Source organism: Periplaneta americana, chromosome 9, assembly GCF_040183065.1.
Source record: "Periplaneta americana isolate PAMFEO1 chromosome 9, P.americana_PAMFEO1_priV1, whole genome shotgun sequence".
NCBI lineage: Eukaryota > Metazoa > Arthropoda > Insecta > Blattodea > Blattidae > Periplaneta > Periplaneta americana.
In genome coordinates, this window is record NC_091125.1 from 92,072,190 (window position 1) to 92,094,368 (window position 22,179).

Here is a 22,179-nt window from a genome sequence, read left to right on the forward strand (position 1 = left end):
TTACTGTTGTCGGGCGTTACATGATTGTGGTTCACCTCAGTCTGTTGTGAGCGACTGAAAGAATTACTCATTTGTGCAGAATGTAGTGCACGCTGCTGCTGTGTGTTTGTTTTTTTTTATTGTTTGAGAACAGTGAAGGGCGAGATAAATCATTACAAAGAAAGAAAGAACTAACGGACGGAAGAAAAACGGATGTAATCAAATCGTCGAACGGAAAGCAAACGTATGCTGTCAAATAGTCTATCAAGCCACAGATCAATTTATAACATATTACCCTATGATCCACCCAGAAACAGATGTTCATTTAGTGTTATATGAACAAATTATCTAGAGTAGAAAGGGATTAAATAGGGTCGTTTTGAGAGATGAATCACAGCAGTGAGCTAAACAAAAAAGATTAAATTTATTGTAGCCTTTTGTGAACGGGTTTTGAGAAATGTAGAATTTTTAGTTCAATTTTGGAATGAGTATTCCAGAAAAACGGGAGACATTGGAGAGGTGATATTGGATGTGTCCTTATTAATATCATTTTGTGGGGTCACCAGTATAGGTCAGTCGATTAAAGCGCTTGCCCGTCGATCAAGAGTTGCACTCATGTGCGGATTCGAATCCCGCTTCGGCTGATTACCTGGTTGGGTTTTTTCTGAGGTTTTTCCCAACCGTAAGGCAAATGTCAGGTAATCTATGGTGAATCCTCGGCCTCATCTCGCCAAATATCATCTCACTATCACCAATTCCATCGACGCTAAATAACCTCGTAGTTGATACAGCGACGTAAAATGTATGTATGTATGTATGTATGTATGTAAGTATTAACACTACAATTGGGTATACACCCAGTGGCAGTATTATATAATATACAATAATAACATTAAAATATTAATAAGATTTACAATAATTACAGCAATAAAAAATAAACTTAAATTTAATTCTAACTATAAATAAATAGATGCAATAAAACTAGGACTATAAATAAAAACTATGCTATAATAACGCCTTCAATAAGCAAAAGTAATATATATATATATATATATATATATATATATATAATATTATTTTGTTGCATAACATGGAGTGGATTACTTCCGCAGAATTGCAAAAACTTGTGCACTGAAACATGTTAGAAATGAAGGTATTCGAGAAAAATTAATATCAAGAAATTTAAATTAGTTTGGACGGAGATTACCGGCGCAGAGATGGCCAAATATTATATGAAACGAAACAACTAGGAAAATAATGGGAAAGAAAGAACAGAAAAATTAGAGAAAAAACACTAAACAATATGAAGAGTCCATTGCAAGAATGATGGATGTCACTTTCTTGTCGAAAATGAACCAAGACTGTCAATGCATAGCTTAAGACATATAGAATATACATACAGAGTTATATGGCATTGACACTGATAGTCATTGTCCAGTAATGATCGAAAAATCACAGTTAAGCTTTGAGCGCTAAGCATTTCAAACTTTCAATTGCTTCTCCTGCAAAATATATTCCAAATGACATCCATCATTCTTGCAGTGGACTCTTCATATGGTAACTACTGTGATTATGTCGCTGGGTCGACAGAACGAGGAAATCATGTGACAGTTAAGGCTGGTTCACAATAAACCGGGAACGGAAACGACAACGAAAACGAGAACGGAAATTTTGTTAAAATAAATGTATTTAAATATCAGCATTCACTATTAACTATTGTGAATGCTCACATTTAAATACATTTATTTTAACAATATTTCCGTTCTCGTTCGCGTTGTCGTTTCCGTTCCCGGTTTATTGTGAACCAGCCTTTACTTACTTTACGGGGCCTTTTTCTTTAAATTATTTTAAACAGTTGTATAATATTGCGTAGACTTCCATTTCCGAGCAGAAAATATTTTTCAGGCCATAACCTAACACCCCAGCCACTAGACTTTACAGAGGAGCCAGCAGAAACGGGTGGGGGAAACCGAGATGCGACATAACCACTCGGACGGACAGTAGGTATCTGAAAATTGCAGATGCACAAGAGGGAAGGAAGGTTTTGGAAGATCAACGGCAGCTTGCTATATAATTTTAAATAGCAAGCCTAGAGTTTGTTAGCCGTTGTGTTCTGATATATTACCAGCAGACCTATTTAGTTAGTGATATTTCATCCAGTAATCAATCATATTTGATTCATAAAGCATTTTATGTTTATTTATTTAATTTATTTATTTAACTGGTCATATTTAATTTATTTATTTAACTAGCTAGTGAGTACAAATTAAATTTATAAAACAAAAATGTTTCTAGCCCCTACCGTAAGAGCCAGGCTCGTGTACGGTGTGGTCTTAGCCAATAATATAACATAAAATTTACAAGGACAGATTACTAAATACAGTACCTAAGTACATTAATTCAAACCAATAAATAACACACAAGAGCGAAAAAAGGTAGAAAGAGAAAAAGAGAGAAAAACACATTTAGGCCCTAATATAAATTGACAATCAGACAGAAGCCAGTGACATTCAATAAAAACATTATTATAATCGACAGAAACAGAAGGAAAAAATACATTTGTTACTATTATATATCGTGAATAATTTTATAAATTTCTTTTTTAAAAGCTTCAATTTTAAATATTTAAAATTTGGAAAATGGTTTGTAATTTTATTATAAAGTCTTGGACCGAAACTAGCACCATGTTTAAGAGCTGTACTTATATGACATTTAGGCTCAATTAATGGGAAAGTAGACTTTTGTCTTCGAATACGATATTCATGTCTTTTATATTTATGTTTTACTTGATTTCTGTGGTAGTAAGTTAGTAAACTATATTTATAAATTCCTTCAGTAGTTAATACTTTAAAATCTGTATAAATTAAATTTGTTGCGTAATCTATATTTCTGGTTAGACAAATTTATATTAATCTTCAGTGTAATAAAATTAATGGATTAAGTACAGATGATGCTACTCCACCCCAATTTATCATACCATATTGCATTAATGATTATATATTGAAATTTAAATAATAAATAAATCAATTTGTTTATTCCAACATAAATGCTGATCTATAATAATTCCTAAATATTTAACTTGTGTGGAAGATGTTAGATGTGGGCAATTATAAGAATTATTTGTAAATTAATTACATGAAATATTATGTATTACTTAATGATATGTAAGGATTCCTTTCTAAACAAGTGTTATGTTCCGGATAATACAAAATCACGAACAAAGAAGTTATCTCTATGAAATGATCTTTTCAGATAAGCAATGGCTCACGATGTTTCTTCGAGGCTGCAAGTTCTCTCTGGAGCGGACCAAGGCCAAGCTGGACATGTATTATACATTGAAGACGGCTTTGCCGGAGTTCTACACACGCCGAGACCCAATGCTGCCGGAAAACCAAGAACTACTCAAGCTGGGGTGAAAAGAATTGCAAGTGCATACAGGAGGAATGCTTTCATTTACTATGACATGAATAATTATTACAGAAAAGTTATTTCGGATTTTTCCAACACGACACGTGGAACCTCATTTAATAGTACATTATACTTTAAGGGCGAGAAACGCATTATTTTCCGCGCGATACAGAATTGGAGCCCGAGGGATTTATCCCGAGTGCTACGAATGTATTTAGAGGAAAATGTGTTTCGATCCTGTGGTGTATATACTATTTTTCCCGAGTCCGCGACTAAATTGTCGCTTTATATTTTATTTTCCTTTATTGAAGTTTGTTGGTGCTATTTTTATTGAGGGCATATGCACTGATGATAAGGAAATGTCATAGTAACGTTCTTCTGTTTATAATGATTGTATTGTTGGGATTTTTATGTTGTCGTTGTTCCTGCAAAACCTCCTACGTGCAAAATATAAACATTTTCAGTAGGAAGAAAAAAACGCATTTATTCACTCCATGGCAGTGGTGCATAGGAGATTGTGAATTCTTACATTTTCGAAAGAAAGAATTATAATTACATATAGGAGATTTTATTATTTCCTGTATCACTATTTAAGTTATTTAATAGAGCAAAACTCTGAAAATCGATAAATATGTCACATAGGAGTTATTGCAGGAACAACGAGGATGTGAGCCACCGGCGTGGCTCAGTCGGTTAAGGCGCGGGCGCGGGTTCGATCCCCGCTTGGGCTGATTACCTGGTTGGATTTTTTCAGAGATTTTCCCCAACCGTAATGTGAATGCAAGGTAATCTATGGCGAATCCTCGGCCTCATCTCGCCAAATATCATCTCGCTATCACCAATCTCATCGACGCTAAGTAACCTAGTAGTTGATACAGCGTCGTTAAATAACCCACTAAAATAAAATAAAAACGACGATGTGCAATGTAAAATGGATAGTTTTGAAGGGCGAAAAGGAATAACGTATGCTGATAGTTTCTGGTTTGGTGCCGAAAAAAATCCAGAAGATTAGGCCTATATGAAGGAGCATACACTCGTTTTAAAGAATGGTATTTATTGAAGAATGTACAAATGTATTCAGAAAATGTCTTGTTGGTATTTCACGGAAAGAGCGAAGGAATGTCTTCTACGATATGGGCACAATATTCTATGTTGAGATCCTGTTTAATGGTAAATTATAACATTGATATGAGTAAATATGGAAAACTTATTCCATTGTTAAAGAGATATTCAGTTCGGTATCGTGTAAAAAAATGTGAAGTATTGTCCAGAGATGATGTTCAAACTTTATCTTCGAAAGCGGATGACGACATGCATTTGTTGGTTAAGGTAATTAGTATATTATAAATTAAGGTTAATCGCTGTAAAACATATAGGGGGAGGTGGGATACAGTTTGTTCTAAGTTATGATTATTCCTTCATTATTAGACAGTAGTTTACAGTGTACAAAAACCTTGCAATTATGCAATTAATATATTTATTTTTAACATATTCATTAAGTTGTACATTGTTACACTGTGCCCCAGTATGGGGTACCCTGTAACAAGGTCTGGGGTAGAGTGTAACATCGGAAAATGAGTGAGTTTGCCGTCAAGTAATCATTACAAATAGAACTGGTTCATAATTTGTGGCTTCATAACATTATTTTATATCACCTTATCAGTTCTTAATACTAGAGTTATTAAATAATCACACCGACCAAAGAAAGAAATAATACTTTAACTAACATCAAAGTTGCTACGATTAACTTAAAATTTCAGTCATGCAGTCTGGCGTTTTGTTTTTGCAAATGCACTGATTGTCGAAGAACCATTTTTATATCCCGTTCAGACACAGAAGCTACATCTGGTTGAAATGGATACACAAACTTAGTCGTGTGCCTGGTTTCTCTTCGAAGAAATGACACTTCATAAATCTCCATCCAAGTCCTTGTCCTTCTCCATTTTACCGACATAGGCTAATAGTCGTTAGTTTTGCCGGTGAATTGAACAAGAACAAAATCCCCCTTCACGGGTTCTTCTGTGGACGTCAATTTTTGTTCAACCTCATCATCTATCGCCCAGTTTTCAACACCTAAGGAAGAGAAAAGGAATACAGATCTAATCTTTTTCACTGTCTGTTGAATCGTCCTGTCGGGAAAACAGTGTTTTTCTAACTTTTTCTGTGTCTTTGGCTTTTAGCCTGCCTCTGACGAGACCGTTCTGCAAATGTCAAGAGATTATTTAGAAAGAGTACCATAGTTGACATTTTTCAATGCTGCAGCCATACAAAGGCTCATTCCAGAAAGAACTAGGTTAACTGTAGCTCTAATATCACTTCCACTAAACAGTCCAATGTTCGTTTTTCTTTCCCTTTTTCGAACCATTTTTTCACTTTGTAATGAAGAAAATCATAAATTTAAATAATATTATCAAATATACATCGCTAAAATATTCACACTGCCGTTCAACAGCATTAACTACCAGTGTATAAGTTTTTTTATAAATTATATCTCAAAATGGGGTACAGTGCAACACTGTTACACTGAACCCCATTGTAACTTGTTACACTGTGCCCCATGGTACAATTTTCCATTTCTTTTGAGGTTATGAACTCAAATAAAGGCAGACAGTTTTGATACAACACACAGTATTATTCACATATATGACGAGTTTACGCAGAGAGAGAGAGAGAGAGAGAGGGTGAGAACAAATCAATTATATTTTACAAAATATTGACTATACAGTGTAATCACAAAAATTTACTTTACTTACTACAAAATCTCTAGTACTCTACCACATGGACAGTAGACCAGGAAGTGCATCCAATATACGATGCTTTGAAAATGTAACGATTGCCGACCAAAACACGTATAGAAACAGGTTTACAAACTTACTCATTGGTGCTCAATTCAAGATGTTACACTGAGCCCCATGTTGCAATGTACCCAGTCTTCCCCTATAGAACGTAGGCCTATATTAGGGAGATAAATACTACATTATCTCCCTAGGGAGAAAATGTTACATTTCTCTCCAGCTTTTAGTAACCTAGAAACCGACATCATCATTGACGTCAGAATTTAACTCTGGAGATAACACAATGGAAGCCTAAATGTTGTTGGATTTGACCCTCTCATTATGTTCAGTTCATCCACCCAAAACCCTCTTGTACTTCTTCTGTCTTGATCTCTTTCCTTCTCTCCTTGTTCTTGTTCTCTCTCTAATACACAGTGATGTGTTTCTCTATGCGCAGTGCCATCCTGCCGCTGCCTCTCCCTGACGACCAGGGCCGTCGCGTGATCCTAATGAGAAACGGCTTGAACGACCCGGAAAAGTTCAAGTTAGTGGACATGTTCAGGATCAACATAATGATCATCGACGTTCTGCTGGAGGAGGACGACCGCTCCACCATCTGCGGCACCGTCATCGTCTTGGACCACTCCCGCAGTACTCTGACACACTTCACGCAATTCACGCCCTCCTTGATCAAGAGAGGCACTACACTTTTTCAGGTACCACTAGTGATGTGATAAGGAAAACTTTCCAGAAATTGTCCCTTGTATTTATTCGGAAAAATTTGCGCTCGACCAAATTATTGTTGCTTTCTTCGCTTCCTTGCTTACAGCCTCAGGATTTGCATATGCTCACTCAATATTCTATTATCCACCAGCTTATGAAACCTAAGTCGTCTAAACTTTGATGATTAGGTCAATACTAACACCAAAACAGCGCTATTATGACGTTTGCTTTATCATAACATTCATATCGATCAAAGAAAAGAGTTGATAAATCTCAAATTTCCCTAAAGTCCTGATCTGGTATCACGCGACTTGTTCTTGTTCCAATCAAACAAGAAGAAAATGCGCGGATTGTCTGTAACACCGCTGAAGCTGCGATTGAAGCCTTCAACGAGCTGCTGTCTGAAGTGCCTCTAGAAAAGTGGGTGCAGTGCTCTGATGACTGGTTCCATCGAATGGACAAATGCAGGAGCTTTAAGGGGGAATATTTAGAGAAGCAATAAAACCGAAAGCAAAAATAATTATTGTTGCTCTACATAACAGTTTGCACAAACTTTCAGTGTGGCCCGTGGCATTCTTCTAATCCAATCATGTCAATTGATGCCCGTAGGCGCAAGCGAGCGCTTTAGAGCTCAGGAGAGCCTGAGCGCTTTACAACGGAAAGGAAAGAGACAGACGAAAGAGGCAGTATATGCCGCTTGGTCGAGCTATATACAGGGATGTCCAGCACTGATTCAATAGATAAAGGGAAGAGAACTTATCAAAAATGTATCCATGTTAATTTTTAGATTTGTTTAACAAGTATAAGTGCATTATAAGAATGTAAGATTTAATCCTCATTTTTCACAAGTTTGTTTTCTTTAAACGAAAGGAATATTTTCTCAAATTTTTTAATAGAAAAGTGAAATTTTCAGATATGTTTATTTAGTAGCCTTACAGGTAGGCCTACTGAAATAATGTTTTCGTAAATCTAATATACCCTAAATATCTATTACTGAAAATAGTGTATTACAAATTTTGAAAATATTCTCATGGAAAATGTTTGTAAGGAAATGAATTAACAAAGCAACTACTGTTACATCATAAGCAAAAGATATGTGTCCATGTGTTGTAAAAATGTCAGCTCTATAGCTTCAGCAGGTTTCGAGAAAATAATTTAATATTCTCATGATAGGAAGTTGCACATCAATATCACCTTAAAAGCATAATGTGATAAGAGTTTTGCTATGGAATATTACAGGAGTTACACTTAAAACATAGACAGTACCTAGGTAACTTTGCTTTGTACTGTAATATTGTTTTGATTAGTTCATTGCTTACTTTTATAAGGCTAAAGATACCATCAAGGTCAATTCCAACTTATCACGTCATAATCTCTTTTTTTGGGATATCACTTTTTTTATGAATGATGTGTTTCATCCACTTAGTACAGTATTGTTGTACTGCTAAGGAATTTAAGTGAATATTCCTTCTTAACTCTTTATTATGTTATTAACGTTTAAAACACAACTGTAATATTAAGAAATTGGTGTTAGTACTTTTGTTTTACACACAAGATAGATAATAGCCTATTAAACAGAAAGAGGGTTTGCCTCGTTTTAACCGTGACAACGAATTTTAGTTCTTTTAAGTATTCTGGTTATTGTATTGTGTTTGTGTTTAGTAAAAGATTTTAGATAAGGGCGCAAATAGCCATAGTAACTGACGCGCCCTTTCTAAACCCTACTAACTAACTTAAACAGAAAGAAGCTATATAAAAGTAACGACATAAAATTTCACGTTACATTTGAAGTTTGTGCACCCATGTTTTCTCAATCCAACAGACTGCTTATTTCTCCTTCCATACCTATTGCTTGATGACCGCGCACGACGTCAAGGTCAGAAAAATGCGCTTTCTTTGACATCACTGTTCTAATCTAGTCTTCTTCCACTTATTCCACATACTTTGCCTTCCCTCTTCCTTTTTCACTTGATTTACTCCTTCCGTCTTCTTTTCTACCTTCCTACTCTTGCTCCTTTTCCTCTCTTCTTTCTCCTGTCCCTTCCCCCTTTCATTTCTCCTGCTCCTTTTCCTTACTTCAAGTAAATAGTTTAGCTAGACTAATTTTTGATATTATTCAGCAAACATTTTTCAGTTCCACTCCACTCTCGGTGACCTGCATGTTTCCACTGCAAATTATCTCTTTTATTCTAGTTAATTACATTACATATATTGTAGATATGTCTAATTTAGTGCCCTTGACACGCTAAATCGACATAGACCTATATACAGTATATATTCGTACATATACATATATACACACATACATTACTTCTTTTTGTAATACAGTAATGTAAATGTCGTTGCAATTATCTTATCTTCAATATTTTTTAACTGCACTGATATAGCTCACAATCTTTAGACTACTTATAAGGAAAGTACTCTCTAACTGCACATAGAGCTCTATAGAAGGCTTAAAATATAAAAATTAGTTCCCCATACTAATTGTACGTTTACGAAGTTAAACAGTGAATAAAAATCATTGAAAACCTGATGCAGCGCGTTGAGTGCAAAAGATAATCCGTTCTACCGATTCTTCATCACACAGAATTATTGCATTGAAACTCCATTTATGTACTTCGGTGCATCATAGTAATATGATAAGGCGTAAGTAATCACTTCGTGATTCAAGACGGCATCATTGTTTCGTCGGACCCCGGCCACTTAGTCACTCGTAATGAGTGCACCTCTGTACTTGTGGTTGTCTACTGTCACACATACTTTGATACGGTACACGAGGGTAGGCAACAAAGGGGAACAGAGTAGGTAGGACTTAAAATGAGAGGAATTCAATCCGGCATGGGAACTTGAATCCGGCGTGGCTTAGTGGATAAAGCGCCAGCACGTAAAGCTGAAAACCTGGCTTCGAGTCCCGGTGCCGGAGAGAATTTTTCTCCGTTCTTCCGATCTTGTGTAGGCCTATCACGTGAAATAAGAATGGCACCTTTACTTCTTCTTCATGTACGTACCCTTACTCTTAATGTGGCATTCCAAATAAGCCTTCATACCCTTACTGTTAAAATAGACAGCTAATTTTTTTTTGTTTTTACAGTTTGTCAATCTGTTATGAAGATCTAATTACATTTACGAAATTCAACGGAAGGTATCGTCACGACCTCATTAATAGTTCCTTTGTTCTTTGTCTACATATTATTGTCAATTGGTATACTATTAATATCATTGCATATATGTTTTTTAATTATGGTTTATTTAACGACGCTCGCAACTGGCAAGGTTATATCAGCGTCGCCGGTATGCAGGAATTTTCTCCCGCAGTTCTTTTACATGACAGTAAATATACTGGCATGAGCCTGTCGCATTTAAGTACACTTAAATGCCATTGACCTAGTTCGGGATAGAATCCGCAATCTCGGGCATACGAAGACCTGCACTCTACGGAATGCGCCACCTAGACCGACTCATACATGTTCTACAATATAATTTTTAACATTGTTTTCAATTTCGGAACATCTCAAAATCTGTGCTTCAGTGACTGACTATGAAAAATATTGAAGTGCAAGAGGTCAAATGACTTCACTGTGAAACGCCTGGCAATAGAAAACAACAACTACATTGTTTTCAATGCAATTTTTGTGTCAAGTATTAGAAGACTATTCCATTTACTTACACTTCATGTCTCAAATAGACCTATTTGTTAACTTCCAATTTTATCCCAGTAACATGTATCTCACACTTTATGAAATACATTATATTCACAGCATAATTTTTGTCACAAATAGTTTTAATTGCCTGCATTCACATTATAATTTGTGTCGAGAATGTTTGAAAGATTCTCTATTCACATCATCAATAATTATTGTATTCTAAGTATTTTTTAATATCCTGTATTGACAATGTAAGTTTTCTCTGGCATTTTAAGCTGATCTCTGCTCATACCCGCATCTGTTACAGGAAGGCTATCCAATGCGGCCGAAAGGTTTACATCACATCACTACGAATTCAGCCTTTACAACCATCTTCAACATGTTGAAGTCTTTTATGAAGGACAAGATGAAGAACAGGGTGAGTTAAAAGGTTTAATGTCAATGCATTACCTTACACCAGAGATCGGCAAAAATCTCATCGTGATCACTGGCAATAGTGACGTCGCAGGGACAGCGTAGTAAACTGTCTTTGCTTCACCCCCTCCCTTACGTCCAATTCCCCTACAAATTCAGTACACAGGCATGTATGAGTGGCGAGTTACCTGATTGCATTTAGATTACTACTCTCTCAAGACTTTCAACGTGTGTTCGGAAACGTGTCTTTAAGGAAGGATGGGAGGAACAGTATTTATTGTGCACATGGTGACAATGTAGGCGCCTCTTGCGTTGTGAAATTCCTTTTAGGCACTTATAAATCAAACATTTAGCGACATTACGATACGTCATAAGAGTATCACAAAATCATAGATAAGCAAGAACATCCAATGCAAATGTAAACGGAAATGTATAGGCTACAGTAGAAAAAAGTATAAAAATAATTTTCTTTTCGTAGGGCTGGACGGGCCGAATCCATTGAAACATTAAAAAAACTAAATTCAAATAACAGTTCCGGTATTAAAATATGATGAAACAGACTATGAGTCAAAGGGAACTCCATGCAAAATCATTGCTATAATGAAGGACAGTTCATTAAAACATGTCTGAATAAAGTGTGTGTGTATCCAATCCCACCCACTTCACTTGCGTGATTCGGGTTCCGAAATGTGACCCATTTCCTAGTTGTACACCACTTTGGCGGGTCACACTGTACATGATGTGTATCTGTGGAGAGTTATGTCGTGTACTAGGGTGAGTGTATGTGTAAGTGTTTGTGTAAGTGTAGTGTCTGGAATGAGTGATGATGATGATGATGATGATGAAGATGAGGAAGGGAGAAGAGGAAACCCGGTGCCGTCATTTAGCCTACTTCTGTGGAATAGCACCAAGAGGGCCGCCAGGCTCAACGTCCCCATCCGACGGACGAATCACTGTCAACAGTGACATATGCCTTCTCTTCATATGCACTGCGGAGAGATTTTGGATTTAACCCAGGCATATTGGTGCACAATCTAGTGATTAGAAGTTGTGCACCGCCATCTCTCCTAGTTCCGAGGTAGAAATTTTACATGAAAATTTCTGACACCGCAGGGATTCGAACCCTGGCCGGCTAGTCTGGAGGCAGACACGCTACCACAGAGCTAACTCGACGGACTGTCTGATTAAAGTCGCTAACATTATTTGTCCCGAATAATCTGATGTTTTTAACAATATGAAATTATCAACATAAACAATAAAAAGGAGAAAAGAAATATTGAAACACTAGCTGAACGATAATAGTACATTATGCAACGAGCCTATAATGAAGGTAATTAAGAATCGAGTATGGATATTTATGAAACGAGCGGAAGCGAGTTTCATAATTTTCATACGAGCTTCTTAATTACCATTATAGGCGAGTTTCATACGACATTTTATGCTCGACCATATTTCTAACTTGATATTATTAATTTTCTTTGTATCTGACCTTGACCAATGTCCCGTATGTTGTGAGATGTGCGCAGACGCGAAAGTATTGATTTTTTCCGGGAAACAGATGTCCACATTGACCTTGCTAGGCCATAAGAACCTACAGAGATAACACTGAAATTAAATTAGACATTAAAAAACTAGATGACAAATTGAATTTATTTGAATATTATTTACAATTAACGCTAATTATTATAGTAACAGAACATAACCTTCTGCGACAGTATTGGATTTCCAGCCTCCGTGACTTTTCGCTAATTCTCTTTCGATTGCATATCCGAGAATAATCGATACTTGCGGTTTTATAACGGTAGAAAGCTGACCTGTCATTGGCTGAACAGTTGTAACCTGAGTCGTCATTGGCTGAAAGACCTGACCTTTAATAAGTAGGTGTACTTTAATGACATGCATTAAAGGTCTGCTACCAGGTGTATAATTACTACATTTCGGCATGGTCGAGCATAAATAAAATCAAAGGTGCATAAACAGTGGTTTAATCTCTCGCTTTAGGTGGAAGCACTGATACTGATACAATGGAATCGTAATGTTCACCTGCGGAGTTAGGAAGGATCTTTCTATATAAGAATATTTTCTCGATGCCATTGCACTCGAAGGAAATACAATAGGAGAAGAGTTATTCCAAGCATGAAGAAAATATAGGCCTATAGGAGAAATGACTCTGAACATAAAGCAACTTGTACCTGTAGTAACATACGGGGCTCGAAATACGACTTTAAAAAGGTGTATTGGGTGGAATAACGTGTTATTAAGACAGCTGGAAATAAGTGAGGACATAAAACGTTGCCATTGTAAAACACACCTGACTGGATTAGATTTATTTAAAATACTATCCATAGAAAAATATTATGTGTGGTCCTTTATAGGTCGCCTGCCGCTATCCTACATAGCTCTTATGTTTGGCTCTACGTTCAGTATATTTCGGAAGACTTGTTTTCTGAATGTAAACTTGTAAAATCTAAACAAATATCGTGACTAGCAGACAAAAATTTACAAGTTGTATTAAGAGTGGCAATTTATGACGTATTTTCCTAGGTTGTTGTAACATAGTAAAAATAAAAATGAAATAAAATATAATCTGTCCTTTTATACATTAATTTTGTGTATCTACGTCAGGTAATTGGGTTAAGAGTCCGCCACGGGATCCGAACAGAATGCTCTACACTCCTCGATTGAAATTACATCTTATGTATTGCTGCTTGCGTCTAGTGATGTCATCTTGAGTACAAATTTGCGGAAGGCTGCCCTACAGAAATGAAGAGACGGATTGAAATGAAGATGCTTTCATTAACAAACATAACAAACAGCAAGACGCCCGGCACAAGGCAGTCATTTTTCTGGAAACTTATCGAAGATTGAGCCCAGTATCCATATATTGTAACAGATGTCTGATAAAAAAAATAGCCATAGTCATACCCATTATTCCATTACAGTCACACTACCATCCCATTTTTTCTTCTTCATAATTAGTTTGTAGAGTTTGAATTTGAAGTTAAATTCAATTAATAACATGTTACTTAAGCCACATCGCACAACATAGATACATTGATCATATAGGAAAACTTTCCACTTATGTCACTGACCCAGATGTTTCGAGATATGTGAAGCACTTTATACAGAATACAATGCATTTGTTTCAATGATAACTTCAAGCGATGTGGAGCTAATATAACATGACTGTATAACAACGTCAGTTAGTCTTTTCTCAGTGGCCTTCGAATTCATGCATTTTCGATTATTTCCACACTATCGAATGATTGTACAGAGTGAACCGTAGGCCTAAGTAATGTCATTAATTTCAGGGATTTATTCTTTGAGATATTTCAAGGAAAAGAGTTTAATATAATTTTGCTCGTTTTTGCTTTCTTTCCAAGATAAAATTTATTTTATGTGAAACATTTCATAGCGTGTCTTGGGAAAGCCAACGATTGAATTCACAATATGCTCAGTCAATTTAAAACAGCAGTGTATTATGATAATATATATGATTGAAAGCCATGTATTGTGGGTCCCTATCACCACGGCATGGCGCGTCCTCAGGTAGCGGATCGAGGAGACGGCCTCCAGATATGGAGGGTAGCTGTGAATATATTGAATAAGCAGTCGCGGACAGCCGAAGAGGGGTGGTCCTCCAGCTTGGGGGTTGGGCGAAGGGCTAACAACCCATCACCGTAAAAAAACAGCGTGTTACGAGACCTAACAGTAAGCCTCGGAATGGGACTGATTCTCCGGCACGACCACAGCAAAGGAAAAAGGTTATAAAATTTGGTACATGGAACGTAACTAGTCTTTATAGAACAGGAGGGGTAACATTAGTAGCAAAAGAACTAGCTAGATATAGAATAGACTTTGTGGGAGTACACGAGGTTAGGTTAGATGGGAATGGCATAACACAAATAGGAGATTTGTTGTATTATGGGGAAGGAAACGATAATCACCAATTAAGAACAGGTTCTTTATTCATAAAAGAATAAAATCAGCAGTAAAAAAGGTCGAGTTTATCATTGATATGTTATCGTATTTAGTACTTAAGGGTAGATGGTGCGATATCGTAGTTATAAATGCTCACGCCCCTACAGAAGAGAAATACGACCATATAAAGGATAGCTTCTATGAGGAATTGGAACAGACTTTTGATCAGTTACCTACATATCACATGAAAATTTTATTGGGGGATTTCAATGCTAAAGTAGGACGGGAGGATATTTTTAAACCGACTATTGGAAAAGAGAGCCTACACATATCTAGTAATGACAATGGAGTTAGGTTAGTCAACTTTGCCACATCAAAAAATTTAATTGTTAAAAGTACAACATTCCCCCATAAGGATATATATATAAATATACTTGGACTTCTCCAGATGGATTGACATAACCAGATAGATCACATCTTGATAGATAAAAGAAGACACACTAGTATAGTAGACATTCGAACCTTTAGGGGGCAGACTGTAATTCTGATCATTATTTGGTAATTGGAGAACTAAGAGAAAGACATCAGTAGCCAAGCGAGTAGAGCAACAAGTTAATATTAGAAGATTCAATATTCCGAAATTAAAGGACGAGGAAACTAAGCAACATTATCAGGTCGAAATTTCAAATAGGTTTGACGTATTAGCAAATTCCGACGAAGTTGAGGAGGAGTTAGGTGTTAATAGCATGTGGGAAAATATCCGAGATAATATCAAAATTGCAGCTGAACAGAGCATAGGTTATTATGAAACAAAGAAAAAGAAACCGTGGTTTGATGAAGATTGTTGCATGGTATTAGAAAGAAGGAAACAGGCAAAATTGAAATTCTTACGGGATCCAGTTGAGGCGAACAGAGATAATTATTTCAATAATAGATGGGAAGCAAATCGTACGCTTAGAAATAAAAAGAGAGATTACTTGAAGGAAAAACTGAATGAGGTAGAAACAAATAGTAAAAATAAAAACATTAGAGATTTATATAAGGGCATAAAGGAATTCAAGAATGGATATCAGTCAAGGGTAAAGGTGATCAAGGATGAGAATGGTGACTTGCTTGCAGACGCTCATTCAATCATGAACAGATGGAAAAACTATTCTGTACAACTACTCAATATAATAGGCCAAATAGAAATGATCGGGACGAAATTCAAATACAAACTGCTGAGCCATTTATACCCGAACCCACACTTTCTGAAGTCGAAATTGCGATAGAAAATCTGAAAAATTATAAGTCTCCAGGTAACGATCAAATTCCAGCAGAATTAATACAAGAGGGTGGAAGCGCATTATCTAACGAAATTTATAAACTTGTACTTGCTATTTGGGAAAAGGATATTGTACCAGATCAATGGGAGCAGTCCATAATCGTACCTATCTTTAAGAAGGGGGACAAGACTAACTGTAGTACGTAACTTTCGAGGAATATCACTTTTGTTGACGTCGTACAAAATTTTGTCCAATATTCTTTTAAGAAGATTAACTCCATATGTAGATTAAATTATCAGGGATCATCAGTGTGGTTTTAGGCGTAATAGATCAACTATTGACCAGATGGTTTGTATTCGACAGATAATGGAGAAAAAAATGAGAGTATAAGGGTACAGTGCTTCAGTTATTCATAGATTTCAAAAAGGCATATGACTCGGTTAAGAGAGAGGTTTTATATGATATTCTTATTGAATTTGGTATTTCCAAGGAACTAGTTCGATTAATTAAAATGTGTCTCAGTGAAACGTACAGCGGAGTTCGTATAGATCAGTTTCTGTCAGATGCGTTTCCAATTCACTGTGGGCTGAAGCAAGGAGATGTACTATCACCTTTACTTTTTAACTTCGCTCTATAATACGCCATTAGGAAAGTCCAGGATAACAGAGAGGGTTTGGAATTGAACGAGTTACATCAGCTGCTTGTCTATGCGGATGACGTGAATATGTTAGGAGAAAATTCACAAACCATTAGGGAAAACACGGAAATTTTACTGGAAGCAAGTAAAGAGATAGGTTTGGAAGTAAATCTCGAAAAGACAAAGTATATGATTATGTCTCGTGACCAGAATATTGTACGAAATGGAAATATAAAAATTGGAAATTTATCTTTCGAAGAGGTGGAGAAATTCAAATATCTGGGAGCAACAGTAACAAATATAAATGGTACTCGGGAAGAAATTAAACATAGAATAAATATGGGAAATGCGTGTTATTATTCTGTGGAGAAACTTTTATCAACCAGTCTGCTGTCAAAAAATCTGAAAGTTAGAATTTATAAAACAGTTATATTACCGGTTCTTCTGTATGGTTGTGAAACTTGGATTCTCACTTTGAGAGAGGAGCACAGGTTAAGGGTGTTTGAGAATAAGGTGCTTAGGAAAATATTTGGGGCTAAGAGGGATGAAGTTACAGGAGAATGGAGAAAGTTACAGAACACAGAACTGCAGGCATAGTATACTTCACCTGACATAATTAGGAACATTAAATCCAGACGTTTGAGATAGGCAGGGCATGTAGCATGTATGGGCGAATCCAGAAATGCATATAGAGTGTTAGTTGGGAGGCCGAAGGGAAAAGGACCTTTAGGGAGGCCGAGACGTAGATGGGAAGATAATATTAAAATGGATTTGAGGGAGGTGGGATATGATGATAGAGACTGGATTAATCTTGCTCAGGATAGGGACCAATGGCGGGCTTATGTTAGGGCGGCAATGAACCTCCGGGTTCCTTAAAAGCCAGTAAGTAAAGTATATGATTGAAAGAATTTTAGTTTTATCATTTAATGTGCAGAAATTTGATCCGAACTAATGTAACGTTCCATTCTGAAATAGTTATTTATACAACAAGCGGATAATCTTGATGATTATGGCATGAGTAAATGTTTGTATTTGTGGGAATATCTTGGAAGGAAAAGGTCCAAGCACCGCCAATCTAATAACGAAGAGATTAAGAGGATTCTTGGATGTGTGGTATGAAATTTCCCCTGAAATGATGAGAAATTTGGTTCATTCAATGCCGAGACGTCTGGAAGCTGTTATTCGTGCTAATGGCTTGCATACAGAATACTGAAAATAGATTACTGAAACCCATAGTGGAAGAATCCACCATGCTGAAACCTATTGCCCAGACCGGAGGGATGACGTATACTCTAGACCATTTGAGGGGGAATGTGGGGGGCTGTTGAGAGGGATGGTACACAGACTTAGAAGGATGGTGGGACTGATCGTTAGGGTGCTAGGGGTTAGGTCAGTTCGGCGTAGGTGTGGTCGGTGGGCTCGCAACTCATCCCAGGGGCTCACAATAGACCTCAGGTCGCGGTGCACAGGGATGTTCCCCTCCCGGCCTCATAGAGGAAGTATATATATATATATATATATATATATATATATGCATTAGTATAATGTTCCAAAACTTTTTTTGAAATCAGAAAATAGATTTTCTTTTGCAAATAATTATTTTCTGTTAGCTACTGTTTTTGTGATTTCTGTGGAAGTTTTTAGTTTTGTATTATATTAAGAAATAAACATTTTATTATCTTAAATTTACCATTTATACTTACTTACTTACAAATGGCTTTTAAGGAACCCGAAGGTTCATTGCCGCCCTCACATAAGCCCGCCAGCGGTCCCTATCCTGTGCAAGATTAATCCAGTCTCTATCATCATACCCCACCTCCCTCAAATCCATTTTAATATTATCCTCCCATCTACGTCTCAGCCTCCCTAAAGGTCTTTTTCCCTCCGGTCTCCCAACTAACACTCTATATGCATTTCTGGATTCGCCCATACGTGCTACATGCCCTGCCCATCTCAAACGTCTGGATTTAAAAACTTACCATTTATACAGATCTTATAGGGAAAACATTGAGTGTGCCAATACTTATTGGTAGCAGTGTGCTTGCTGGTCATTGCCTCACGACACAGGTACTACAAAGAACTTGCCTTCTTCCGAGCGACAGCATCAGGGCTACCAAACTACTACTAATATTGCAAGTACTGTCTTATAGGTCGATTTCGAAAAAAAAAAATCATACAAAATTTGTTATAAATGCGATCTTTCAGTGTACCAAATTTGACGTTCCTATCCAACTTTCCAGTGTTGAATGTTCCCGTGTTATTTTTACTTCTAACGTTACTGTAAGTTTGTAGTTAATATATAATTTAATACTATTGTATTTTAGCTGTTTGTTCATGCTGCCTTGGACTCCCTACATGAACATGTTCCGAAGAGAATTCTACCCAAAGAATATGGAGGAGAGGCAGGCTCTTTGAGCGAAATAACAGGTAAAAACTAATTATATTATAAGAAGGAGGAATTTCTTTGCATAAATGAGACACTGGATGAAATCTAAACTTTTATTCATGTAATTTCAACGACAAGTATGTACCACAAACGCTTATTCTCACAAACAATGAAGTGGGAATTTTAAATTCCGACAAAATTACAAAGAAAAATAAAAAACGAGTGATATAAAATGTTTACACGATAGGTCTACAACATAACATTACCACGTTAAATTAATGCTGACATTTTGTGGAAAATACAATTTGTTTTTAGTTTTCATTTAACCTTCTCCTCTTGTAGGACTTACACAACAATGCCTGTAGGGGTGGGAATGGTTTTCTTTGTATCATACTCGTAGATACCGACATATATTATGTGAGCCTCGACTAGCCTAGGTTCAGCAAGGAGCAGGGGCTTCCACAAGAGACATACAGAAGATAATATTAACAAAGGACATCCATCTATGCCCAAGGCGGGATTCGAACCCACAAACCTTTCGACCACGCTGCCTAAGGAGAGCGCACTTTAGAACGCGTAGCTACTCGTACGGAGTAAAATACAATATAGGGTCTAAAATAACGTTAGGAATGGATATTGTTGAAATATAACAAACTGAAAACTCAGATACTGTACTTAATTGTATACTAATAATACATACAGAAAATTGAATTTAATTATAAAAATGATAATGTCACCCACGTAAGAAAACTATTGAACACACATTATTCCTGCCATAAGTATTATGCGTGAGTAGATCCGTCTGCCTCTAAGACTCCAGTCGTCGTGGTTTCCCTCCAAACAGCGGTAGTCTATATATTCTGGTACTCAAGATGAAAAAACTCCCAAAAACTCAGATTTGGACTAATTATGCCAATTTATCGAGAGTAAATACATTTTAATTATGTCCACTTTCGACTGAAAAACTTCGTATTAATTTCAAAGGTACATACACATAAATCTATTAGCAAAACAAAATAACTTATTCGCGAAAAATAAAGTGGTTTTAATCATTTTCGTAAATTTTCTAACTTGTAGAGCTTTCATGTCAATTGCATTAGCAAAATTCTACTAACACTCAATATTGAACTTATCGATCTACATATTATATACAGGAATGTTTTTTTTTAAAGAATTAAACGCGTTCCTACTGATTATTATGATTCTAATATTTACAGAGGAATGGAAGAAGAAAGTTGAGGCGAAACGCTCATGGCTCTTAGAACAAGAGAAATATGGAGTGGATGAGAAGAAAAGACCTGGAGGACGTCCCAAGACCCAAGAGGATCTTTTTGGACTACAAGGGTCCTTTAGACAGCTGAATGTAGACTAGACAATGATATGGATAATTCAAAATTATGAGTACACTGCACTTATAGGCCCTTCGTTATCTTGTGACACCTACTTGCGCGCAAGGGGAAGAAGGAAGTGGACTGATAAGCTTCCCTCCTTCGCTACTCATCCACTTGCAGCTAGTTAGTTCACTTATTCCCGCCATAAGACTTACTATCAACTCAGCAGTAAATCGAGATCAACACATCACATGTTTAAATTCAAAAGCGGTTAACGGAAAGATGCATAATTAATTTTCCACATAAGCTACTTAGGTACTAATCACAAAGGGAAAAAACAAATACGTAGAAGACAAACTATCTCAAAAGGCAAACGTAGCGACGATCGTTAATGTAGGCTATCTACATCAGTCCATAATTATGTAATTGGAACACTTCTCTTGTTAAAAAGTGGCCTTGTGACATATACACCTTTCAGTAAATTATTATACGTGCTAAACAATATACTCAGTAGAATGCTTCTTAATTTTGCGCAATTTTTTCAAAATTTTAGGAATGTTCCAAGAAAGATACAGCCAGCGGCAGGAGCGTTTGTCTGCTGATCCGGAGTTATACTCAGGCGAGTGTTCGATACCGCTTGAGTTCATTATATTGTTGGAATTTTTCTGAAGTTTTCCCTAACTCTAAAGCGAGTGTCATTACATCGAGAATTCTGGCCAAATACCATCTCTCTGTCACTAATAATTTTGTTAACGCCTACTAACTTAATAATTGATACAACTTCCTTAAATAATAGGATAAAAAAAAAAAGAATTGTGCTACCCTTAAGAGTTCACAGTCTAAATTAACTGCACATTCTCTAGTCTAATGATATAGCTAGAACTGAATTTTTATCTGATGACATATTCTATTTATTTCCGTCTGCAACTCAACAAATCACTAATCTTTGCGAAGTGGAATAATGTCTTTAATCTACTGATATTCAACGGTACAAGTTGGACAAAATCTATTTATTTCCGTGTCATTCTGCATTACATACAACATTAGGTATTCGATTGCAATTTAGTTTTTAAATATAAAATGTAATTCGTTTTTCAACGACCAATGTAACGCTTCAATAAATATACATTTCAACTCACTAGGGAAATTAATTACAACTATAATAAAACATACTGATTATTTTTAATCCAACATTTTTCTGTTATTTTTAAGGTGTTATGAAATTATGGTATTTGACATCACCTTATATACACTTCTTACTATAATATTTCTCTTTACACATAGTTTTCTCTTCTATAGCACCCTGTCCGGTGTATGATTTGTTTCTTAACCGAGTCACTCTACTTTGAGTAGCAAGCCGTTACTCAGTAAGTATCTATTATTGGCTACCTAATATCCGATGTTATGGAACTAAGTAATAGCAAATTTTTACGAATTTCAAACTTCAATTGAATTCGGTATATTCGTACTTGCATTTGTGACACATATTATGCATGGCAAAGAAACGAAAGCAATGTAAAATGCCGTGAAGGAAGCTAACACGTCTTTGTTGTGGAGAAGATTAGGAAGCTCTGAATGTCCAGTGCTATACTAACATAAAAACATTGTATTATTTCGGTTACATGATAAAAGTGATAATATTTGTAGGGCTATTTATTCTGTTATGGAAGGCATTTCCTTCAGAATTCAAAAACAAT

The 22,179-nt window shown here is 36.2% G+C and overlaps 1 protein-coding gene across 1 annotated transcript in view; it reads left to right on the forward strand.

Moving 5' to 3' along the window:
* Window positions 1-21,673, forward strand: part of LOC138706237 (retinol-binding protein pinta-like) — a 33,818-nt gene extending 12,145 nt beyond the window's left edge. Inside the window, exons 3-7 of the mRNA XM_069835285.1 lie at window positions 3,232-3,391; window positions 6,619-6,877; window positions 10,836-10,946; window positions 19,090-19,192; window positions 20,369-21,673. Of these exons, the coding sequence (XP_069691386.1) occupies window positions 3,232-3,391; window positions 6,619-6,877; window positions 10,836-10,946; window positions 19,090-19,192; window positions 20,369-20,523 (788 nt within the window). The 3' untranslated portion in view covers window positions 20,524-21,673. The remainder of the gene's footprint in view (window positions 1-3,231; window positions 3,392-6,618; window positions 6,878-10,835; window positions 10,947-19,089; window positions 19,193-20,368) is intronic.
* Window positions 21,674-22,179: the final 506 nt, after the last annotated feature.